Raw genomic sequence first — 18,270 nt, forward strand, 5'->3', positions numbered from 1 at the left:
GTTCAATAATGTCACACAATTGAAAATCATAAACAAAAGGGCACGAGAGTTTTTAGCAATAGACTGTGGGGTCATTCTTTCAAATATATTTTCTTACCAGATTACTCAATGCCATGAGGGCAAAGCTTCTAAGGTATTGGGAAAATTCTTAAACATTTAAGGAGATATTAAGAGATGTCTCTGCCTTGAAAGTAGCCTATGTTAAACTGTATGCTTCGGTCAAACATCAGGAGTTGACCACGGGAAATATTTTATGACATTCTGTATCATAAAATACTTTATGATGATTTTTATGCCATTAACTTTCTATAAAATTTGCCCAATTTAATTCCACAGGAATAATGGATTCTGGATACTTTCTGTGAGTTTCCCCATTTAAGCTACATTGGTTGAAAACGTTTTGCTCTATAATGCACCATTTTGCCCGGTTAAAGGTTACAAACAAAGGTTTTGGTAGTACATAGACAGAGTTTGGTGGGAGCCTAGTTCCAAATAAGACTCCATAAAATTGTAGTTATTTTGATCCAAATAAAAAGTGGAGTGGAGCAAGAAAATTGTACCAGTTTTGAGAATCTTCTGTCTGATTCATTTATTTTTTTATTTTGATTTGTCAATCTCTTACAAGATAATAGGTATAAGTATATACACAGCTATGAATACATGAAATGGATACATATAAGAAAAATAAAAAGAAACAATAGGACAGGGACGATAGGCACGTTGGTGCACTTATGCACGCCCCCTACAGATCTCTTAGGAAAGGGGTGAGGTCAATAGTAGACAGTCTAAGGTTAAAGTTTTTGGGGTTTGGGGAAAAACACCCCAAAATTCAGGTAGAGTATTCTAGACATTGACCACTCTGTTGCTGAAGTCATATTTCCTGCAATCAAGTTTGGTGCTGTTTACTTTGAGTTTGTATCTATTGTGTGCTCTTGTGTTGTTATGGTTGAAACTGAAGTATTCATTGATAGTAGGACATTGCAATGTATGATTTTATATACTATATTTAGATCGGACTGAAGGCGGTGTAGTTCTAGGTTGTCTAGGTCTAAAATTTCAAGTCTGGTGGCATAAGGTATTCTGCTACGAGTAGAGGAGTAGAGGATTCTTCTCGTAAAATATTTCTGGACTTTCTCAATTGTATTAATATCAGATATGTAATGCGGGTTCCAGACTGATGAGCTGTATTCAAGTATTGGTCTAGCAAATGTTTTATATGCTCTAGTTGGTAGAGTGATATTATTGGAGAAAAAGCTACGCAGGATTAGGTTAACAACTCTTAATGCCTTTTTGGCTATGTAGTTACAGTGGGCTCTAGCACTTAGAACATTTGAAATGAGTATTCCAAGGTCCTTGACAAAGTTTTTGTCATCAGCAAAGTCTTGACTATTCAGCTTGTATTTTATTTTTTGAATTTTTTTGCCAATATGTAAGATAGAACATTTATTTGTTGAGATTTGAAGTTGCCATTTGTTTGACCATTCTGACACATAGTTGAGGCCTTTTTGAAGGGTAGCAGCATTGTCAGTAGTGTTGAATAGCTTTACATCATCATTGAAAAGAATGCAGTTGTTCCTAATATAATCACAGAGGTCATTAATATAAAGTATGAAGAGAGTTGGTCCTAGAACACTGCCTTGGGGGACACCACTGTTGACAAGTACAGGATTTGATAGGACACTCCCCATTTTGACCATTTGTTGCCTGTTTGACAGGAATGCTTCTATCCAGTTATGTAGATATCCAGAGATCCCATAAGATTTTAGTTTTAGGAGTAGTTTGTCGTGTACCACTGAATCAAAGGCTTTACAGAAGTCTATGTAAATTGCGTCAATTGCTTTGCCCTGATCGAGTTGTGTAGTCAATATGTTTTTACAGTGCAAGAGTTGCATGTTACAGGACAATTTCCTTCTGAAACCAAACTGTTTGTTAGAGAGTAGGTTGTTTGTCTCTAAGTGGAGGATAATGTATTGGTTAATAATTGATTCCATGACTTTACAGGTGATGCAGCATAAAGAGATTGGTTTGTAATTTTCAACTAGGCTGGGGTCTCCCTTTTTGAAGATGGGGATGACCGTGGCTTGTGACCATAGTTTTGGCAAGGAGCTTGTCCTGAAAGATTTTTCAAAGATGATGCTTACAGGTTTGGCTATGGCAGTGGTTAGCTTTTTTAAGAAGTAGGCACAAACTCCATCCGGTCCAATAGATAGAGATGGTTTTAGATTGCGTAGTGCTTTTTCAACATTGCCTTCTGTAAAATTTATATGTATTAGATCATTGTAGTTGTCTGTGGTTCGGCTAGGAAATATCTCTGGACTTTCTCAACTGTGCTACTTTATCTTTATTTATTTCTATTTATTCAGCTACTTTATCTGATGTAAGCAGATTCATTTGTTACGTCATAAACCTATATCACTGTGATGTCATGAACAATCTGAAATTTGTCCAAAATCCAGAGGATACTCATTAGAATTTATCACAGAAGGTTTAAGATTGAACACTTGGGTTACTTGATCTTAGGAAACTCTTAGCTCTCTGCTTTTATTTTGGGTTGGAAAGCAACCCATCAATTTTTTGGAGTAGCATAGCAGATTATTAAAAAGTATAATTTTGTAAATTAAATGGAACACCCCCAGTTAATACTATTGTAGTTCAATAATACAAAATCCACTTCATTTTACACTACAATGAAATAAACTTGTGATATTTTATTGGGGGTGAATTAAATTGCCAAGTGCAGCCAGTCACCGCCCCCAATTAAAAGTGCATCCATTATATGTGTATGCTTGTGGCATGTGTAGTTGTTTTCTTTAAAAAAAAAAGATGCATGCTTAAAATGATTGGTGGAATTTTTTTTTTCTTTTCCTTTTGTACTATTGAAATTCTTCTTGAGGACATTTTTCCACGTAGCAATCTCTCTGACTCTTCACAATCAATCTCTTCAGCTTAGGTTAAATTCCAGGCTGTACATGTAGAATTACAGCTATTTATTTTTCATATTGGCTTGCATTACCTGACAATCACCCACCCCCACAGAATGTCCTCTGTTTCTGTTTCATCTCCTTATTCTCTACTGCTGCTATCTCTAAGGAACCACATAAGGACAATAGGCTTCCATCCTTCAAACAGAAACCCGGGTACAATGTCGGAATTCTGATGGCAGATATTAAACATGACATGGTTCTATCATCCACTGTTCCTGTTTCCCAGCTAATGCTTAGCTGTACGTCATGGCAACCATATGGCTTTTTGCAAGACAAAGGGACATATAGCCCAAGTAAAGAAACAAGAGACTGAGATCGGTGGTAGAAATAATATTCCCTGGACACATGTGCCAGACTGCTTTTGATGGCTCTCTTCCCTCCCCCATCCACCCCCATTTTCTCCCTAGCAGTAAGCCTCTGTCTGAGCAGATGTGTTCATCAGGACGAATTATAAGGGTGTAAAATGACTTCTTCAGTCTTCTTTTTGATCCTCGCTGATTGACAGCTTTAAAAAAAAAAAGGAATCAGCCCCAGAGAATCAGTATGCAGCAAGCTTAGGAAGAAAAAGTGGGGGGAGGGGAAGAATCTATTAGAAATATGCTTTGTTTTGAGTTCTCTGGCACCCAGTCATACTTCTAAGCCTTTACAAACTGGCAACTAGCAGCTGTCAGCTCTAATCATCCTGCATAATTGACTGAAACTTGCACATCAAGCCGATGAGGAAGGGCTGTGGAATGTGCTTGGCTCCCCAGAGTGTTTTGTGAGCCAAAGGCCACACATAGCAAGTGCTTGGGTCCTCAGCAGATCTTACTGAGAAGATCTCTTGGGATTTCATTGGAGGCCTGGCCTGGCCTGAGTTCAGCAACTCTTTATACTGAACCTCCAAACCATGGAAGTAACTGACGTAAATACAGGTAGTCCTCGATTTTACAATACTAACTTCGCTTAGTGACAGCTCGAAGTTACAACGGCACTGAAAAAAGTGACTTGTGACCGTTTTTCACACTTGCAACCATTGTCCCATCCCCATGGTCACGTGATTTACATCTGGATGCTTGACAACTGGCTCATATTTATGACAGTTGGAGTGTCCCGGAGTCACGGCGATGACCTTCTGACAAGCAAAGTCAAACCAGATTCACTTAGCAGCCGTGTTACTAATTTAACAATGGCAATGATTCACCTAACAACGGTGGCAAGAAAAGTTGTAAAATGGGGCAAACCACTTAACAAATTTCTCACTTAGCAGCATAAATTCTGGGCTCAATTGTGGTTGTACGTTCAAGGATTACCTGTATGAAGGTCTGGTTTTACAGGTAGTCCTCAACTTAGGACCACAGATGGGACCAGGATTTCTATTGCTAAACAAAGTGGATACTGTTTACTGACAGTATTTACACCAAGGCAAATTCCTTGTGTGTCCAACCACACTTGGCCAATAAAGAATTCTACTCTACTCTACTCTACTCTACTCTACTCTACTCTACTCTACTCTACTCTACTCTACTCTACTCTATTCTATTCTATTCTATTCAGTGAGTCAGGCAGATTGTATGACTTTATTTTGCCAGGGTTGTTAAGCAAATACTGCAGTGGTTAAGTAAAGAATGAGGTCATGAAACAAAATTGGTTTTTTTCCCTTTGATTTTGCTTGTCAGATTTGATGGGAAGATTGCATGACCCTGGGATAGCACAACTGTTGAAAATACACAATGGTTGCCAAGTGCCTGAATTTTCATCGTGTGACTGTGGGGATGCGGCTGTAACAGTTATAAGTGGCATTGTAGCATCAGCTAGTCACTAAACAAATGGTTGTAAGTCAAGTAGACTACCTCTTCCCAACCTTTCCAGTGTCGCCCCGACAGGAGGGAGCAGCGATAGCTCCATGCACGCAACCTAGATCCTGCACATGCACAAATGAAACTTTGTGCACTCATTCACCACTTTACATGCCCCAGTTCCCAACAGGCCATGGACTGGTACCGTCTGTGGACCAGGGGTTGGACATCCCTGCTCTACTGAATATACTTCTGCCCTGGTTATGTTGCTATTGCCCTATATGCTCCCCCAAATTCCTAAATATATGTGTACTGGCCTTTGGTTTTCAGTCATAATTTATCCACTGAGACTTAGGCAGAAGGACTTAGAAACTGGTTCTGCACTACTAAATTCTAACTCAGTAACCAAAAACATTTGTGTCCACAGTAGAATAGTAAAATAGCATTCCTATAATCTTGGGGGTAGCTATTTCCTGACTTGCCTTAAATCGTGGGTGTCAAACTCGATCGTGTCACGTGACATATCGGGACATATCGCAATGCTTTTTGCCTTTGCGGAGCTGGGGTGGGCGTGGCCTGCACGTGACGCAGCTGGCCCATGGGCCGCCAGTGGCCTGTAGGGTTGACAAGTTACAACCCTAAATGGATCAGGATGCCTATGGTGATGGTAACTCATGTTTTGACGACTCTCAGTTTGATTACACAGTCTTCCAATATGAAACAGTATGCCAATTCAGAGCACCAGGCCTTACTTATACAACATAAGACTGATTTGTCTGCACCATCTGGCTGAGGTTGAATCTACCTGTCCTGTAAAAACATTGCAAGGAGGCCTGCTAGGCCCCCACGCTGTCTGAGGGTAAGGGGCAGAGGTGGTATTCAGCAGATTCTGACCAGTTCTGGAGAACCGGTAGTGGGAATTTGGTGTAGTTCGGAGAACTGGCAAATATCACCTCTGACTGGAGATTTTACAGCCACCCCCACCAAGCCACGCCCACAGAACCGGTATTAAAAAAAATTGAATCCCACCACTGGTCAGGGGGCATGAATTGTATACTCCCATACTGGTCTATGCAGCTTCTTCTCTTTTGCCATTTCGCAAAGCCATTGAAACAATCCACCTTGCTGTTAACCAGAATCGATGGCCATCTTGGGTTTACAAATAGAATTGGGTGGTTTTTTTAAAAAAAAAAACGTGTTTGCTCTTTATTTCTTTACTTTCTTGAATGCCCCCCCCCTCCCCGCCGAATCTGTAGGTTTTGGCAGGTTGCCCACATTGTTAAACAAATAAACAAACAAATGGAGTTGATATTCTCAGCATGGGTTCTGGAGTTTTGGGGCCGTTAAAATGGGGCGAGATTCAAACTTCACATTAAGCCAAAATAGATGAAACACACAGGGTTAAATAAGTTATAGCACTCCAGATGTTACTGAACTATAACTCTCAGCATCCTTCATCCTTGACAAAGCTTCCTGAGGATGCTGGAAGTTGCAATCCAAGACTAAGCAGGTGCATCATGAGTTGAATACTACAGATTTAATTAAAAGCAAGAGGATAGGTGGACCTTTTAGTAAGTAAAGAACTCAGAAGAAAAGAGTCTTAAAAACATTGATCTCCTTGGGGTCTAATCTTCTTTTTAAAATGGTAATTAACTTTTTTTTGGAAGCAAAATAAATAAATAAAAACAAAGCATTGTATATAAACTGAGCGATGAATAAATTATAAGTAATACATTACTTTGTGACATTGTTTCAAGGCAAATTCTGGCTAGGAATTATTAAAGGACGTTTTGGAAATGGAACTGCGGATATCGTATTCCCCTGTCCTATCATGCTACAATTTGAGGGTCGACTGATCTTGGGACTTGATTTTCACAACAGATAAAATATTTCTTGATGTTTTAGATGATGAACTTGTTGACTCTGCTGACATAAAATGTAGCAACAACAACCTATTGCTTTCTTGATAACACGGGGCTGACTTCACTGAAAGGTTGTGACTTGCTATGCGCTGCAGGCAAAGCTACCAAGTGGTTGAATAGGCAGCCATCTTCTTCAATTCATACACACATTGCCAAGACTTTGATGATTCAGTATGTTTTATAGCTCTGTTTAAGCTGTTTAATGTACAGGAGCTGCCGCTAATCCGGGAAAGATGGACTAGAAACCAGCTACTTCATTCCTATTGGCTAGTAGGAATTCAAGAGTAAATAAGAGGATAATTAGTCCCCTAATGGCAATAGATTGAAGAGCTGCATATAGGGGTGTTCACCTGCTGCTGTTTTATTAGTGAGATTCATATGACTACTGATTTGAAATTGTTTCAGGCTTGTTCTCTAGATTTCCTCCATCACAAAAGGGTCTTCTTTCATTCCTTTGTTTAGATGCCTGCCTGATGGTTTAAAGTGTGTGATTAACAAATGGGGGAGGGGAGCACTCAATGGCAGCTTCAACTGAGGCCATCATGTATCAAATGGCTCAGTGGTAGTTGGTTTGTTTTGCCTCGATTAAATAAAAGCCCTAGCGTAAGATTTCCCCAAAGTGTAAGCAGAGAGAGAGAAGTGCTGCATCCCCATCAAACTGGTACCAACCCAGCCCTGAAGTCGAGCTGCCAGAACTGAGTTGCGAAACTATGGATGACCGCCAGATGCCTAGAATTTGAGTTTTATAGCAGTGCTTCGCTACCATTGAGTGAGTGTCTATATTTCTGCAGCACGGATCTAATATAGCCCTGCTATAAGGCAAGATTATGCTGCCTGCCTCGGCTGGCAGGATTTTGAGGCAGCAGGCCCAGCTTTTGTGTTTCTGCTTTGCAGAAGGAAAGTTTCCTGGATATGATGACACCTTTCACCTTCCCTCAGTCATACCAATAGTGTTGGATCTGAATTGCTCACTTGCTTTTCCTGTTCCTCTGGGCCTAATCTATAGTTTGAAGGGAGACAGCTGGTGCTGCCCCTTGCTCTTCACTTGCTTGGAGGGTGGGTGATTAGAGAACGGGAGCAAGGAGAAAGAATGCTCTCTAACTATGGGTCTCAACATCAGTCTGACAGTAGTAATCCCCATTTCCACTCCTGTGGGGATGCATTAATGAGTTGCAATTGCCAATTATCTCCGAACAGTTGGCACTTTCCCCACGTCTGGGAGTGTCACTTGGAAATTACACCTCAGAGAGCGTAAAGTCTTGGGGTATTTCTACAGCTTTCGCACCAGAGGATATTTGTCAATGAAAATCAGGCCCAAGAGGAGTTCTGAGGCCAAAGGATCTATATGCAGACAGAGAGGATATCAGTAAATGAAAACAGTTTTGAGTACAGTCAGGGTAGATATAAAGCTGGTTGAAAGAGGCAACACCACTTGTTTTCTACCCCTTTAAAAAATTCCCTGAAAAGGCAGTACAATAAGAAGCTATTTCAGACAAGCCTTGTCAGAGCAGTTAAGCAGCTTCACTTTTGTGGCTTTACTGATGATTTTACATTCATTTGGGGGTAGTTCCCTGCCTCAGCTGATATCCTGATGCCAAAATACAAAATAAGCATTTTTGTTCACTAAAGTCTAACTTCAGAACAATATGAAGTAGCATATATTTGGAAGTTATGATATATGAACCTAACACACACACACACACACACACACACACACAAATATTCTTCTTGGTTGCTAAATATTAGGCTTTCTCCTATCAATTTTCTACCTCTCTCACTCAGGAATAAGCAGGTGGCCTGGATCTACCTGGCGACCATTTCTTTCTTCCACCTACCTCCTGCACTACCTGTGTTAGTGGGTCTCCTGGTACTATTCACTGAGTTTGCCTCCAGGTCTAACCCTCAAATCCTTGATAGACTTTGCCCACATAGAAACAACAAGGCACTATTAGTGGCAGGGAATAAGCTCATTACAGATTTGGGTTTTTTTTGTGAACATGACTTGAGTGAGATGGTGTAGAGTCTGTAGACAAATACGTTTGAATGTAGAGAGAATGTATTGAGCATAATCCCCAAGTACCTGTTATGAGAAGATTCTCTCTTCTAACATGATTACTATGCTTACATCAATACAGATAGTCCCTGACCTACGACCACAATTGAGCCCAAAATTTCTGTTGCTAAGCAAGACAGTTGTTAAGTTAGTTTTGCCCAGGGTTGGGATTCTACCAGTTCAGCCAAACCCCTAGCTCCAATGATCAGCTGGCAGCAAACCAGTTTGCTGCAATGATCATGTGGGCCCGCCCCCCGCCCCTGCGCTGTACTTACCTATATTCTCTCAGCTGATTCTCCCAGCAGAGCGGATTGCTGCTCCTCAGCTGAGTTACTCCTCAGCAGTAAAATAGCAGGTAATTTTTTTTCTGGAAGATATTCACACATGTGCTGCACGGGTTTGGCGTGCATGTGCGCACAAAGCTCATGATCCCCAAACCAGTTGTTACACTTGGCAGCATCCCACCACCGGTTTTGCCCCATTTTATCACCTTTCTTGCCATAGTTGGTAAGTGAATCACTGCAGCTATTAAGTTAGTAACATGGCTGTTAAGTGAATCTGGCTTCCTCATTGACTTTGTTTGTCAGAAGGTCCCAAAATGTGATTATATGACCCCAGGACACTACATCTGACATCAATATGAGCCAGTTGCCAAGGATCAGAATGTTGATCATATGACCATGGGAAGGATGCAACAGTCATAAATGTGAAAAACAGTCATATGTCACTTTTTTCAGCGGTCACTAAATGAATGGTTGTAAGTCAAGGATTACCTGTACATTTGCCAGAAGATGAATGACCACCCTCCTCCCCCAATACTCTTTCCCAACCCAATGGGGCCTTTGTGGGAGCGCAAATCATTACTGCAGTGAAATAAGAGGCAAGAAAAGTGCTTTGCTTTGCAGCGTCAATATAATATTTGTTCCTTTGAAAAGAAACTTCTAAAGAAATTGTGTGGGACACCTACTCGGCACTAAGGGAGGTAAAGAAGCATGGCTGGCTGTGGAATTCTGGGAGTTGAAGTCTACAAGTCTTAAAGTTGCCAAGGTTGGACACCCTTGCTGTAAAAGTGTCAGGTTTTCCAAGTAATGAAGTCCATTTTAAAAGAAAAATAACTAAGTCCATCTTCAAAAAGATTTCTTTTATTTAGGAACGCATCAAATTGGCAAAGTCCATGGTAATTCCGGATATGACCCAACCCGGAATTACCCCACAATATTAGAAGTTAGAAACAAGCCCCAAAAGTCACATTCTCCAATAGAAGTAATTCAACGTTGCTTGATGTCATAATTCTCCACCTCCAAAGGCCCAAAGCCTGGACAGCGCCTTTCCCATGGGAAAGAAGATCACCTAATCATAACACTCTCTTTATCTCCACTCCTCCCACCTTAGGAATGTGTTAAGCCCGAAACCCTTCCCCCTATGACTGCCACAGAGAGAATAAGAAAAAGAATATATACTAAGACAAACTAAAATTTGGAAACCCCTGTGTGGGGCCTCAGAACTTGGAAAGAAAATGGAAACAAGGCTCTCTAAAAAAAAATTAAATAAAAATGAACTCTGGGCCGTGCCCAGATATGAGTCATAGCCCTTGATTCTCCATATAAGTGAAAGAGTAGAGCTGTATTCTTGCACAGAGAAGGAACTCTACATAGCTTAAAGGTAAAAGTTTCCCTGTCCAGTTGACTCTAAGGTACAGTTGCTCAACTACGTGGTCATGTGGCCAGCATGGCTATATACCAAAGGTGCATGGAAGGCTGTTACCTTCCCACTGGGCAAACTGCTCACATTTGCATCCTTTAGAACTGCTAAATAGGCAAGAGCTTGGGCAGGAATGGGAGCTTACCCTGTTGCGCGACTAGGGCACTGCTCTCTAGAACATCCACTCACTTCTCTTCCATTTAATTATTCCTGTTCATACTAGTGGAAATGCCATTTGAGGTGTCCTGGATTGGAAAATGCAGGGAGCTAAGCATGGGGTTTGCATAGAGATTTATTGTCATGGTGATCTAAAATTATAAACAGCGTTCCAGCTTTGCACAAGCTACTGAGCAATATCCCTTTCATAGCCAAAAAAGGAAGAAACAAAGGGTGAGAGAGAGGGAGGGATTTGCTGGCCATGTGAGTTGTCCCCATCACAGCCTACCTTTTTGCACCTTTGAGTTCAGGTTTTGACATGGCATCCCCAGAAGAGGGAATATTGTGACTTTGACGGTGGGGGGTTGAGTTGCTGGATGGAGAAAGCTGCCAGCTCCCTGTCCACCATGCTACTCTTCACTTACATCATAATCTGAGAGAACAATGTCAGCCCCTGGCAATCACTCCAAAGAGAGACCCACGCTTGAGTAGGAACTGTCCTTTGTAAGAGAATTATGTGTGGACTTTAGGGCAGCTGTGACAGTGCATGCTTTCTTTATAGGCACACTTAATGTTGCTATGTTGCTATCAGGAGCTTCAATCACAATTTCTCATCTATCTCTCTCGTCCATCAATGGAATATTCAGCCTGAGTGGCAGTTTTTTTTTTTAAATAGTAAGATAAAATGTATTTAACGCAGGAGCAGGGTACTTTAAAATGTTTAAAGCAAATAAGAATTATGCAAATGAAATTTATTGGTTTGAACCAATGTTTAAAAGATGATGGAACATGTGGAGATGCCTAAATTAACCTCTGTGATTAGAGAAAAAAATAATACCTACATTTATGGCTGACTGGAAAGCCCTTATAAAATTCTAGCACAAAACAGGGAAAAATGCACTTATGATTTTTGGGTTAGATGGTTAGAAAAAATCTGGATAATAGAATAAGTTTCTTTTGTAATCATAGAGTAAGAGATAATTTTATAATTGCCCTTATATTTGCTGCAAAGGAAATCACAAGCTTTTTTCTGTTTCTTTTTATTCTTTCTTTCTGCGGTTGTTCCTTTTTTCTTCTCCCTTTGCTGCTTTTACTCTTTATTAGGTTGTGTTAGTTCTTTATAAAATGTTCAATAAAAAGTATTTTAATAAAATGAAGCAACATTAAAAACGGAAGGCTATCAAATTCTTAAAATTGGTGTTACCAAGTTCCAGCATTTGATTTCAAAAGAAAAGCAACATGGTTGGTAGGGCTGAAATCTTTACTAGTCAAAAGATGGGCGTGTATGGCTGCCAGCAGATAAATAATTATGATCAAGAATAATCTTAATCATCAGTCTGTGCCTGTATACATTGAATTTTCTTCCAATTTGTGGGCTCCCAGAGGCATTAGGCTCTCATAAACTGTAGCAAATAAGATCAATCATATTGATGGCTAGCAACAATGGAAGTACAAATCTATAGGTCATCAAGTGTAGGAAAGTTGCATAAAGGAAAGGTGTGAATGTGTGTTATCATATTTGGAGGGAGCGAGAGGCTTCAACTTGAGTGCAGAATTACATTCCGCCATATCTTTTTTCAAAGTCAAGTCACCTTGAAGTCAAGCTTGACTCTTGTGGTGAACTACAGTACATACGTGCAGTTTCTTTGGTAAACATGGAAGCAGTTTGCCATTGCCTTATTTCAGGGTGTGTTGTTTTGACTTTTTAACTCTAGATCACAGCCCTGGATGGTCCCATCCAGGTACTAACCAGAGTCAACCCTGCTTAGCTTTCTAGATCAGCCAAGATCAACAAGGTATACAACCTAATTGGACTCTCCTTTTACTGAACCTGCCAAATAATTTGGTGAGTCAATAAACAAAAGAGAAAGGCTTTTTGTTGTTAGTATTGATGTTAAAAGGGGACATATGACCTGCCAGTGGGTGTTAAGTAGACAGGTCAAATTTGAGGGGGTTACGTTGCTTCTGAATAAGTAGTAAGCGATGCCCTTTGGGGTTCTGTAGCAAAAGACCAGCAGGGTCTGCACTCCTTGTCCCCTTTTCTCTTTGGTTACCTTGGTGATATGCAGGGAGCTGTTGCTAAGCAACAGTTTCAAGTTAACACAGAGAGAGCGCAAGAAAAGGCTTTAGCTGTGTTTTTGTGTATGGCCGTCTGCATTTACCTTGATGCTCAGATGCACAAGGTAAGGGCAGTTCAGTCAGAAAACCTTAAAAACCAGGATTCAAATATAGAGAAACTGAAGGAGAAGAAAGCTTTCTCTACTTCTTCCACCCCACTACTGGATTGGAAGGGGAGGAATAGGTTTATATGTTACAAATTGTGCTAATATTCCCTACAAGCGGTAATGTTTTGAATGTGTGCTGGCTTGTAGTCATTTCTATTACCATAGCAACTTCCCACGCCCCCCCCCAGAAAGTATCCCTCAGAATCCTGGTTTTAAGGTTGTTGGTTTGTCAATGTAGGTCCCTCATGAACATCCACATGTCCAATATAACAGTAACCAAACCCATCTTCACAGGAGACCACAGACAATAGCCAACCATTTTAATGCCAGAAATAACTCGTTAGAAGCAATATTTTGTACAAGGAGGGCAGGGCTGGAATAAGGTTTTAGATTTGATTCAAGCCATTCAGAAAACTCATACTTGTCTTAGCTTTAATCCAAATCCACTAGGTTACCTCAGGAATTTGGAAAGTATTGGATATATGTTCCATATTTGTATTTAGATTAATGATGCTATATTCAAGGAAGAGATTTCCTTTGCTTGTCAGCTCAGCTTCCTTCTGGTCAGGCTTACTTTGGATTTCTTCTGCCTCAGATCTCATATTGAAGTTAATTCTTGTGAGCTAGGCCGGATGTGATTGCAAGTCTACTTAGTGCCAATCTCACTTTTTCCTATTGTAATTTAATCATTCAGCACGTTCTCATGAGAATTCACATAGCACTCATGGAAAAACATGGATCGCAGTCTGGTTCTGCTGTTCCCATTTCTCCCAACACAATAGCAATAGCATTTAAACTTATACACTGCTTCACAGTGTTTTACAGCCATCTCTAAGCGGTTTACAGAGTCAGCCTATTGCCTTCAACAACAATCTGGGTCCTCATTTTGGAAGGAGGGAACCTTGAGTCAGTCAGGATCGAATTGCTGAACTACTGGCAGCTGGCAGTCAGCAGAAGCAATCTGCAGTACTGCATTCTAACCACGGCACCACCATGGTTGATCACCCATATACTGTCCAGTGTGCTTATTTTTCAGGCTAGTGGTCTTCCCAATTCTGAGCACGCTTAAAACCTTGGTACATTAATGTTTAGAAATAAGGACAGTGTAGTTTGAAAATAAATACAAATGACCACATAGCCCAGAGTGCGTGTAACTACAACTGACAGAATGATGGCAAGAGTGATAGTTGGTTCTAAAAATGGCTGCGGAGTGAACTTCAATGACTTCAGTGGCTGCAGTAGACTCTTCAAAGTGTATTTTGCATACAGAGAATTCTGCAGATGTCAGGGTAAGGTTGGTCTACTTCCATTGCTGGGCATCTTACATGAATATGCAAATAGCGGAGCCATGTTGCAGAGATGTTTCAATGAGTTCTGGAAAAAGAACGTGGATGCACACATGCCTTCCTGGTTACAGGATGGGATTTTGCTCAATGGTTCGTGTATTTTACATCTATAAAGTCTGTTGCCCTCCAGATGTTCTAAATGCTGTCATTTCTACATCTTTTATAATTAGCCACATTGGCTATGGCTAATAGGATTTGACGTCTGAATTATCTGAATCAAATTGCTTACCTTGACAGATGAGAAAACATAAATCTACATGTTCGGTGCTGATAGGCAGACCGTTGTCTGCATGCTTTTTTTCTTCATTCTGTTACTAATTTCTAAAAACAGTAATACTGGATGAAGAAATTTCTGTTTGGAAGCCGATGTTGTCTGACTTCTAATCCTTCTGCAGATTTGTTTTAGGGAAGAAAAATAGTTTTATATATACTCAGAGACTTCCTCTTCAAGCTTAAACAATTTAAGGGACACAAATGTAGTACTGCGTGAGCCACGATGGCGCAGTGGTTAGAGTGCAGTACTGCAAACTACCAGGCTCAAGGTTGACTCAGCCTTCCATCCTTCCGAGGTCAATAAAATGAGGACCCAGATTGTTGGGGGAAATATGCTGACTCTGTAAACTGCTTAGAGAGGGCTGTAAAAGCACTGTGAAGCGGTATATAAGTCTAAGTGCTGCTGCTATTGCTACTAAGATCTAGTTAATTTTCGACATATCTGGTTTGTTTCTCAAACTTTTCTCTTCGATTTGCTTATCTATCTATTGCCTCTTTATCTCTCCTCATACCATTTCTCCTTCTATGTATGGCAACTTTCATACCAAATGTCAGAATTTGCAAATACCTTTCCTTCCACCCCAAGTAACTGAATGCTTTGGAAATTTGGTAAAGCTAAACCTTGGCCACCAACAATGAAGTAATAGCCAAAACTTGTCTCTCAGCAGCTTTTCCAAGGTATCAACAGAAACACCTGCCTCTAGTTTCATTTTGTGCATTCCCTGCCACTCAAACCTCTCCTTGAGAGGACACATTATGCCCCGTTGAGTGCATCCATTTTCTCTGACACTTGTCCCAAAAACTCTGGAAGGAGTTTGCACACCCAGTTGCAGCTGCCTTTCCTGTTCTTTCTGGCCTGCTGAAAGTAGCACAAAGAACCGACTGTTGTGCGTGGGAGAGCTGAAGGGTTGAGTTGAGTTGTCCCTCCAGAGCAGCTGATGAGACATGAGGAGAAGGACCCCATTGCTGTGTTTCTCTTTAGCATTCCTGCCATCACACTGAGCCCACAATCAAGTATTTGGTCCTGAATTTCCTGTCTGCTTAAAACGAGGATCTCGTAAAGATGTTATTTGACTCTGTGTGGAGATCAAGAGGGAATGGCCTGTCTTGTTGGGTGGGTGTTGATGGGAACGTAATATCCAAAATCTGAACTGCGAGCCAACATAGTTCACATTAAAATTGTGTTTTACGGTGATTGAGATCTTGCTGCGTGAGTGCTGACAAATACTATTTGCTGAAGCTTCTACCTGCAGTGTGGGAACAGCCACAGCTGCCTCTCACAGCTGTTGTATGAACTGTAGAATTATACTTAACTATTTATTATTAATCTATGTGTATCTCTTTTTTCCCCCTTCCTTTTTCTTTTTAGAGGCTGTGGCAAATAGCCAAGAATGGACTCTTAGCCGCTCTATCCCTGAGCTACGCTTAGTAAGTTTGTTCTCCTTTGTTCCTAGTTTGTATCTGACTCATGTCACCACATGCAGCACTTCAGGACAAGAATCAGTCCTCTGAGGTTTTTGTAAATGACCAGTCAACTTGATGGAGTTACTTCAGAGATAGGACTCTGTGACCCTTTTGGAAGTTGACCTACAACTCCCAGAAGACCTAGCCAGCAAGGGCAACAGTGAGGACTGCTGGGAGTTGTATTTCAACAGGAATCTAGTGAGCTGCAGATTCTCCAATCTTGTCTAAGGAAGTGACACAAAACAATTATTTAGTATTTATTTGATTTGTCAATCACTTACAAGATGCAGGTATAAGAATAAATATAGTTTTGAATACATGAGATAGATACTTATAAGAAAAATAAAAAAAACAATAGGACAGGACTGGTAGGCACGATTGGTGCGCTTATGCACGCCCCCTACAAGCCTCTTAGGAAGCGGGGTGAGGTCAATAGTAGACAGTCTAAGGTTGAAGTTTTTGGGGTTTGGGGAAGAAACTACAGAGTCAGGTAGGGTATTCCAGACATTGACCACTCTGTTGCTGAAGTCGTATTTTCTGCAGTCAAGTTTGGTGCGGTTAACCTTGACTTTGTATCTATTGTGTGCTCTTGTATTGTTATGTTTAAAGCTGAAGTAATCATTGACAGGTAGTACATTACAATGTATGATTTTATATACCATACTTAGATCAGACCAAAGACGGCGTAATTCAAGGTTTTCTAGGTCTAGAATTTCAAGTCTGGTGGCATAAGGTATTCTGCAATGAGTAGAGGAGTGTAGAACTCTTCTTGTGAAATATTTCTGGACTTTCTCAACTGTGTTAATATCAGATACGCAATGTGGGTCCCAGACTGATGAGCTGTATTCGAGTATTGGTCTAGCAAATGTTTTGTATGCTCTAGTTAGTAGTGTGAAATTACCAGAGAAGAAGCTACGTAGGATTAGATTAACAACTCTTAATGCCTTTTTGGCTATGTAGTTACAGTGGGCTCTAGCACTTATATCATTAGAGATGAGTACTCCAAGGTCCTTGACAAAGTTCATCTATCCAGCTCTGTTTCTAACTATTATCTATCTTTATCTATTATCTGTCTGTCTATCATGCTAACATTTACATAAATGCTGTCCTGATACAGATCCTAATACAGATTGTCCTCAACTTACACAATTCATTTAGTGACTGTTCAAAGTTAGAACAGCACTGAAAAAATGACCTTCAACTACTTTTCACATGACTGTTGCAGCATCCCCATGGTCACATGATCAAAATTTGGCCGCTTGGCAACTGGCATGTATTTATGACGGTTTCAGGGTCATGTGATCCCCTTTTGTGAACTTCTGACAAGCAAAGTTAATGAGGAAACCACATTCACTTAACAACTGTGTTACTAACTTGACAATTGCAGTGATTCACTTAACTGTGACAAAGAAAGTTGTAAAATAACTCACTTAATAACTACCTTGTTTAGCAATGGAAATTTTGAGCTCCATTGTGGTTGTAATCTGAGGATTACTACTGTAATGAAGTCTGAAGTAACTGATACCTAATCGTACTTTTGGAGCTGGTCTGACCTCAGAAAAGAGGGATGGAATGGGTGGGCAGATGGGTGAATAGCAAGCATTGCTTCCTCTTTAGAGCTTTCTGTTCCCTGGGCTGATGCTTATCACTCCTCAAAAGCAAAGGATTGGAGAATAGGATCTTTCCAGATTTGATGACAAATTGATTCAATCCTGGATTCATGTTAGGATTGAAACTCAGGCTTCCAGCAGTTTCCCACAAATATCCTTGGATCCCACAGCTTATGAAATATGTTTAACAATACACATGGGAATGGAAATATTGTGAATATCAGTCAGTTTGTTCTAGTTGGTTTATGTACCAGGATAGAAACCAGAAAACTTTTGAGTTTTAATCCTGCCTTAACATGAATGTTGGCTGGGTGAGTTTGTGCCAATCATTCTCTCTGCACTTATCTCACTTCAAAAGGTGGTTGTTGTTGTGGGGGAAAAGGGAAGAGGAAGAAGCATGAGGTACGTTCACCACCTTGAGTTATTTATAAAAATAATAAAGGTAGAATTAAAAACATCTAATCTAACAACAACACTGATCAGAATTTTTTTAAAAATTGCCTCTCCTCTTCAGGGGATCCTATCATAAGGGGAATTATCACTCTTGAGAACTGCAGACTTGGTGATGAACCATTATCTGGGGGTGAAGAGTGAAGTACCTGAGTGGTGAGGACAACCGATCCTCAAGCACCCTGATTTCACCTCACACCACCCATTGGAATTGAACCGCAGCTCCTGTCGCTCCCAGCCAGCATATAGCTAGAGGCCCTACCCATGCTGGCTGGCAGTTGGATGGAAGTTATCCTCCAATGACTCAA

General features: G+C 40.5%; 1 protein-coding gene across 3 annotated transcripts in view; it reads left to right on the forward strand.

Moving 5' to 3' along the window:
• The window catches only part of AGAP2 (ArfGAP with GTPase domain, ankyrin repeat and PH domain 2), a 172,882-nt gene that overhangs the window by 113,463 nt on the left and 41,149 nt on the right, over positions 1-18,270 (forward strand). For all 3 annotated transcript variants that reach the window (XM_087925312.1, XM_026714716.2, XM_087925311.1), the window contains exon 2: positions 15,808-15,866. In XM_087925312.1, the coding sequence (XP_087781438.1) occupies positions 15,808-15,866 (59 nt within the window). The remainder of the gene's footprint in view (positions 1-15,807; positions 15,867-18,270) is intronic.

The sequence above is a fragment of the Pseudonaja textilis genome, chromosome 2 (assembly GCF_049901715.1).
Source record: "Pseudonaja textilis isolate UNSWEBS1 chromosome 2, rPseTex1.2, whole genome shotgun sequence".
In the NCBI taxonomy this organism is placed as follows: Eukaryota; Metazoa; Chordata; class Lepidosauria; order Squamata; family Elapidae; genus Pseudonaja; species Pseudonaja textilis.